Source organism: Emys orbicularis, chromosome 5 (genome assembly GCF_028017835.1).
Source record: "Emys orbicularis isolate rEmyOrb1 chromosome 5, rEmyOrb1.hap1, whole genome shotgun sequence".
Taxonomy (NCBI): Eukaryota; Metazoa; Chordata; order Testudines; family Emydidae; genus Emys; species Emys orbicularis.
In genome coordinates, this window is record NC_088687.1 from 123,562,326 (window position 1) to 123,569,927 (window position 7,602).

At 45.5% G+C, this 7,602-nt stretch overlaps 1 protein-coding gene across 1 annotated transcript; it reads left to right on the forward strand.

Moving 5' to 3' along the window:
• The first annotated feature begins 1,273 nt into the window (after positions 1-1,273).
• On the forward strand, positions 1,274-7,309 carry GPR78 (G protein-coupled receptor 78). The gene is made up of 3 exons (XM_065405832.1): positions 1,274-1,941; positions 2,430-2,543; positions 7,072-7,309. The coding sequence occupies exons 1-3, from the start codon at positions 1,274-1,276 to the stop codon at positions 7,307-7,309; spliced, it is 1,020 nt and encodes a 339-aa protein (XP_065261904.1).
• Positions 7,310-7,602: the final 293 nt, after the last annotated feature.

The window sequence follows — 7,602 nt, forward strand, 5'->3', positions numbered from 1 at the left end:
ACCTTCTGTGAAGCATGTAGGGACAGTCGCTGTCCACATGTCATTTCTGCCAATAACCCCCAAACTTTCCCTAAAGTACTGTGGGTCTTCCTTAAGTATGCCTTTTAAAATTTTGTTCGGCTCTCCCCTGTGACTATTAGATGAAAGAAAAAGAACGGAGTCTTCTAACTATGAAAATATTTTCCCTATCGACTAACAGTTTGATTTGAAAGTGGTTTCAGAGAGACCTTAGGTGTCTACTGAAAGTGCTATCACAACCTTGGGCCTGTCACTTCCTTAGCCAACAGGGTCTACAGGTTTAATAGAAGGGTTAGTCCAGGGGTAGCGGGGCTCAGGTTGTGCGGTACATTAACACTCCCCACTGCTGGATTTCTTTGTTCTGGTGATGACCCATGGGAAATGATCCCCGTCCCTGAATGCTGACTGCATCTGTAGGCTCTTTGAGGAAGTAGGGGAAATGGTGCCAGAGAAGACATCCCTCAAAACGAGCAGGGGAAACCTGCTCTGGGACATGAGGGCCAAGTTGGCTACAGCCACATCCCCCCTCCCAAATACTAATAAATGAAATAACCCCCTCCCCCCCACAGTCATCATAACTACTAGGATACTGGCGTGTCTTGCAAAACACCAGGCACCTTGCCGGTGATGAATGAGCATTATTAATCGCTAAAGGATTAATAACTAATTGGCAGCGTGCTGCACGGATCCCTCCTCTGCCGCGGGCTAGGGGGAAGTTTGTCTCGCCCTTGCTGGCCGGCGGCTCTCCCAGCTGATCTGTGCCGAGCGAAGAGGGGAGGCAAAGCTGCTCCGCGCTCCCTGAGTGAGGCTGTGGCTCGCCGCTCCCCGTCTGCGCATGAGTCACCCCGGGAGGCTGGGGGGGGGGGTTGACTATTTCAGGGACTGAGCACCGGAGTTGCCGAGCGGCCGAAGAGAAGCCGGAGGGGCTCGCTGGGAGCTGAGCAGGTGCCTCCCCCCGGTGCCCGGGTCGGTCGGTCGGGGAATGGGAAAGGAGGAACTTCTGCCTGCGGTTTGAAGCGGGCAGGTCGGGCGCGACCTGGGGAGAGGGTGGGATCGTTTCAGGACCCTGGACAGCGCCGGCTGGCCGGTCGCCTGTGCTTTCCGGCAGCCTGAGCTTCAGATCCACCCAGTCTCCACCAACATGCCTGGGAATCTTTGGAAGTCCCCCCGAGAGGCACCTGCCGTGTCCCCTTGCCGCTCCATCTCTGACGCCTACCCTCTGCTCACCAAGGGGCGCATGGCTACCTGGTAAGAAATGGACTTGGCAGGAGTTCTCTTGGCTTTTTTCCTGGTGCTGGTGCTAGTTATTTCTCTGCTGTCCAACCTGCTGGTGCTCCTATGCTTCATCTACAGTACCGAGCTCCGCAAGCAAGTCCCCGGGGTCTTCCTGGTGAACTTGTCCTTCTGCAACCTGCTCCTGACAGTCTTAAACATGCCCTTCACTTTGCTGGGGATCCTGAGAAACCAGCCGCCCGTCGGTGACTGCATCTGCAAAGCGGTGGGCTTCCTAGAAACTTTCCTCACCTCCAACACCATGCTGAGCATGGCAGCCCTCAGCATAGACAAGTGGATTGCCGTGGTGTTCCCCTTGAGTTACACCAGCAAGATGCGGTACAAAGACGCCGTGATTCTGATGAGCTATTCCTGGATTCATTCCTTGACCTTCCCTTTGGTCTCCTTGTTTTTCTCTTGGGTAGATTATAGCAACGTGTATGCCTCTTGCACCTTGCACCTGGGAGAAGAGACGGAGAGGAGGAGGTTTACCGTGTTCACCATCGTGTTTCACGCCACCAGTTTCATGCTGTCCCTGGTGATACTGTGTTTCACCTACTTAAAGGTGTTTAAAGTGGCCAGGTTCCACTGCAAAAGGATAGACATTATTACAATGCAAACGCTGGTTTTGCTGGTAGATATCCATCCCAGGTAATGTGTGTGTGTGTATGTGTGTGTGTGTTAATTCCGATGTGTTTTAAATCACCCTCTCCCTTAAGGACCCAAAAGCCATGTCTTGCTTTCCTGAGCACCTTTTGACGTCTTCATTCATGTCCTGCAGACATGATGGCCCCTTCTCGTGCAGCGTTTCTTTTCTAACTTCAAAGACTGTTTAATTAATTCATCTGTTCATTTAGTGTCAGAAACCTGTGGCTATATATTGATAGACAGCTTTGTTTAAACGGGAAGCGAAGGTTCCCAGAAAACCCAGGACACTGAATGGCTGAGTCCCTCATGGGTGTTTATGTCGCTAAAAGTATCCAGAGGGTTGGTGGGTTCAGGGCTTTTGTTCGGTCTCATACCCTTCATTTGACAAGTTCCCGCACCTGAAACCGAGTCTCGATGGCAGACTTTACTGTTGGCTCAAGAGTCTCCTCGCGTCTTGTCTTAACGCAGTGATTGTTATTTTCCCTTTTCAGCGTCAAACAGCGTTGTCTTAATGAGCAGAAAAGGAGGCGGCAGCGGGCTACTAAGAAAATCAGTATTTTTATAGGGTCTTTCGTGATCTGCTTTGCTCCTTACATTATCACCAGGTTAGTACTCCCTGCCTCTTCCGGGAGCCTTTGGGGGCAATATGGCATCAAGAATAAGCTACCCCAAGATTCCTGGGACAGCAAAAAGACATTGAGATGATAACAATAAACAAACAAACCTTCCTTAAAAGTATTAGGGATACTGGGTTGGAGGAAGGGTGATAGATTTGGGAAAATATGAACATATAAACACAGGGAGCCAAATCATGCTAAACCAGATTAATTGGTAAACTGATAAAGTAATATGAGACGTTGCAGTCTTATAAGATCTTTTTGTTTGTCTTTTACAACAAGGTATAGATGCCTCTTCCAGAAAGAGTGGGCTTTTAGGACTGAAACCAGGAGTTCATCACATCCCATTGTTTTTTTTTAGCAGTTTGGCTTATCATCAGCACCTCCATTATTTAGTCCAAAAATGGACTCAGGCACTGAAGGATAAAATAGACAGTAAAGCAGGGACAGTTTTTCCTATATATATATATATATATATATATGCTTTTTAGAGGCATGTGACTAGATCCTCAACTGGTTGAAGCTCATTGACTTAAATGGCGCCACAAAGATTTGCACCAGCTGATGATCTGGCCCATAGTTTCTATGCCAGGAAATATTATTGATGAAATAATCTAGGATTAATCCTGTGCCCATGGAAGTCAGTGGCAAAACTCCCACTAACTTCAATGGTGCAGGATAGTTTTCCAGGAAGTGTCAGCTCCTAAACACTAAGAAATATCCAGTTTAAATCAGAGGTTAGTTAAAATGTCAGCAGACTAGATCTTCAGCTGGTGTAAATCAGCAGGGTAGAAGCCAATGGAGCTACACTGATTTACACCAACTGAGAATCCAGCCCATCATTTTTAACATGGATGAAACTGAGTCATGATTTTCAAAAGTGACTTGTTTTCTGTGGGAGCCTGAATTTTTTGGGTGACCAATTTATGATACCTTGAAGGGACCTGATTTTTAGAAAGTGTTGAGCATCTATCTTCTTAAAATCAGGCCCTTTGAAGACACATCAGGCTGGAGACCCAAACCCTGAGGCACCCAAAACACTACTAACTTTTCAAAATCTTGATTTTGGTATGCTGGTTTTGCATAATTAGGGCCATATTCTATCATCTTCGCTCACCCTGTTCCTACCACACTTGGCTTCAATGGGACAGCTGGACCAAGGAAAACTTTGAAGGACAGAACATATAAATTGTTCTCAATTTTACCAGCCTTTGCTTATGTATGTTTTAACTTTTGAGATGACACGTTTTATTATTTCACTTTTTTATTAGTTGAAAGGTTCTTGCTTGATTGGCTAGGCAGCTGCATTTCCTCTTCTTCTAGAAGAATTGTAACAATTATTAACTTGACACCAGAAAGTTAAAAGGTTAATTGATTAATGTTCAGTACCTTATGAGTCATTTTTTGTTCATTATTATGACCATCAAGCTAAAACTCTATACCAAGCAAAGGATGGATTCTGCCATTTTCATTCAGGCTGTATTATACCCTGTTCAGCAAATTCCGGCCTCCAGACACTTTTTAATTCTGAAATATTTCCCATAAACAATTGAAACAAAAAGCCACTCCATTCCCCAGACAAGGTGTTTTGTAAATGTCAGCTAATGCATTTTCTTAATGCACTAAGTGACACTGTGTACGTCAGTAGCGAGAAAATTAAAATGCACTTATCAAGGGGTAAATTCTGTCCCTGCTCCCATGGCCTCAGAGGGCAGCAGAATGGAAAGAATTTGGGGAGGGCTACATAGGCATCTATGAGGGGTCCTTGCAGGGTTAGGCCAGGGGGAAGGTTGGGGTAGGGCTGGAATATTGGTTGCCATGCAGACCTTCTGTTCTTTCCCCACTTGATGGGCTGTGTCGGGTCCACAGAGACCACACCAGCCTTTGAGTTAGAATAGTCTTCATGGATGCTCTGGAATAGAGGATTCCCCAGCACATTGTCTGGCTACTCAGGCTATGCTCTGAGATCAGGATTTGCCCCTAACTTCAGAAATGTTACTGAGATTTTGGAAATCAACAATAAATTCTGTCTGTTGGGACTAAACCCAATGGATGAAGTTCATCCTTATTATAACAGCATTGCTATCAATGGGATAGCTTTATCTCACTGAGGTCAATGGGAGTTTTTCCATTTACTTTAGATTATGGGACCATAATCTATTATATAATGCACAGACACACTCAAGTATATCTATATATACAGTTCTTCTGTTTGACAGTGTTCTACAAAAATATTCATTTTGTACAGATCATGCATATGTACCATATGTGGAGGTGATATCCAAGATAGGATAAACTGAGGAACCATGTACCATGTGATAAATTGCAGATCCACATGATACACTTATTTATAATGCACTTTTTGACCTCCTTGCTTGCTTTCTGTCATTAATCCATCTTCCTGAGACTTGTTCTAACAATCCAAGCCCTGGAGCAGCTACAGATATCAGCTACCTTCTTTAAATCCACTTGCCAGAGAAGTGTTCTCCCCTCCCCACCCTATGCACACACACATCTGTGGAATTTGCTGCAGTATTTCACCTATCTGAGGCCCAGGATGGGCAAGATTCTGTCCTGGATGTGTGCCAGGTTTTATAGGCATATAACTTTAAAATCCAATATTCTTCAGCCCTGAAAAATGAGAGCTTTGTACTACAAGAAAAGGGAAATTCCAAGCTTCCTAAAGAGACCAAGACCTCATTCCTAGCTCTGGGAATGCCTGGGAGATCACACTTCGAAATCATTACATTTTAATGTATAGAAAAGCTAGGTTAGGTCAGTCTCAAAGGTATTTATGGTGTCTTCTGAGCTCTGTGCAGCTGGCCCCATGGTAATTAAGGCTTTGTGGGTGAATGGATATGAAAAATTAAACAAATAATTTTGTAAAGAAACCTCTCCACTTTATTAAAAGAGTTTTTCAGTAGCAGATGTGACATACGCAGAATACATGATGTTATAGTATGGTGAGGTGACCTTCTTAACTTAGTTACAGTTTCACCACTCATGATTAAGGCTACATTTTAGTCACAGGTATTTTTAGTAAAAGGCATGGGCAGGTCACGGGCCATAAACAAAAATTCACGGACTGTGACCTGTCCATGACGTGTACTATATACCCCTGAGGTGGCCCCGAGGCACTGTGGATGCTCTGGGGAGGGTGGCCCAGGGGCACTGTGGTACTCTGGGGGAGCGGCCTGGGATCCCTGCTGCTGCTGATGGGGAGGTGAGGGCTAGCAGGGCACCGTGGCCAATGGTAGCTGCAGGGGGTGGTGCCTGCAGGCAGAGGCAGTGCACAGAGCTGCCAGGCCACACCTCTGCCTAGGAGCCAAGGGAGGGACATGTTGCTGCTTCTGGGGAGCCCCCCCCCCGAGCCCTCACCCCCTCCTGCACCCAAAGCCCAACCCTCTGCCTCAGCCCTGAGCCCCCTCACACATCAAAACTTCTGCTGCTGCTGGGGGTGGCAGTGGGGGGGGGGGGGGCCGCCATGGCCTGAGACTGCCCCTGCAGCAGTCAGTGCAGCTGGCCCAGGGGCCAGCCGAGTTGCTCAGGCGGTCCCTGGGTCAGCCGCAGCGGCCACTGCAGAAGTCACAGAGATCCCAGAAAGTCACAGAATACGTGACTTCCATGACCTCCATGACAGACTCGCTGCCTTACTCATGATTAATGCACCAAACTCATGCTGACAAAGCCTTTATGCCCAAGATTCCAAACCTGTGGTTCAGTGACCATGGTGGTGGTCTAAACACAGGTAGCTGGTCACATAGCAATGACATCTCTTCCTTGTTTCCATCTGTTAAATAACATTAACAGACAGTTAAAAATGCATAAATACTTTCTTCATTTCACTTTTCCAAGTAAACAATTGCAGTAGTTTGCACACAGATATCTTGTGATTGCAAAAGAGAGGGGAAGTAGTCTGAGGCTACATCTATGATGTGATGAATGATCGAGAATGAGAGCAAATGTTCATGAGACAACGTGTATTATCTTGAGGTGCTTTATATCACACCAATGCATCATGTATTCTCTCTTCATACATAACATTTCACAATATCATTACATACGGATATATTAATATATAGCTCCATATTCTATAGTACATCTTACACGTCTTTCTACAGCTTACCTAGGGAGAGGGAAGCAGTCAGGAAGGCAAAACCTTGTCAGACAGCACTGAGATCTTGAATATATTGCCAATTGCTAGGACAGCTCACCAAGTAGCATTAGGCAGAAGGTTTTGCAATAAGTTGCTACACTTCTTTGTATACAAGACATGGGAGTATGTGACCTCAGTGTTTAAATATATAGTTAAAACACTTTTTCCTCCTCATGGCCGTCCTTACTCAGGAAAATCTCCCATAAATTTACCTGTGTAATGGCTGCAGGATCATCCCCTCAGGTGCTGCATAGTATAAAAATTAATTCTTAAGATGCTATTATGCCTGAAAATGTGAGTTGAACAGTTTGCTAGTGTGGATGTAACATTCAGCTTTTCCTCTTTGTTAATGATTAACAGGTTGATAGAACTTCTTCCTTTTGTTACCATAAACTACTACTGGGGGATTGTAAGCAAGTGCCTCACCTACAGTAAGGCTGCATCAGATCCATTTGTTTATTCTCTTTTACGTCAACAGTACAAGAAAGTCATGATCAACATTGTCAATAGGATACTTAAAAGGGATCTGTATCCTTCATCTGGCTACAACAGCTCTCTAGACACTGAAAATGATTATTGCTTACACCGAACATGCTAACATCCTGACAGTCATTAGTCTTCAAGTTAGGTCTGACTTTTGCCACCAGAAGGATATCACCTGATCTATCACATGTTGACTGGACAATGGTGAAGCATACCTTTTGGATATGACAGCTGGATTCCTGCAGTGCATTTGATTGTGGGCTTTCAAAACAGGCTCTTCCATTGTCTGCATTTAGTACAGAATGTAGCCGCAGAGAGACTGTCAGGGATGGGCAGAGGTGATTCTGCCAGGCCACTACTTTGCCTTCTGCACTGACTGCTTCTTGGCAAGTGGAGTAAGTTCAAGGT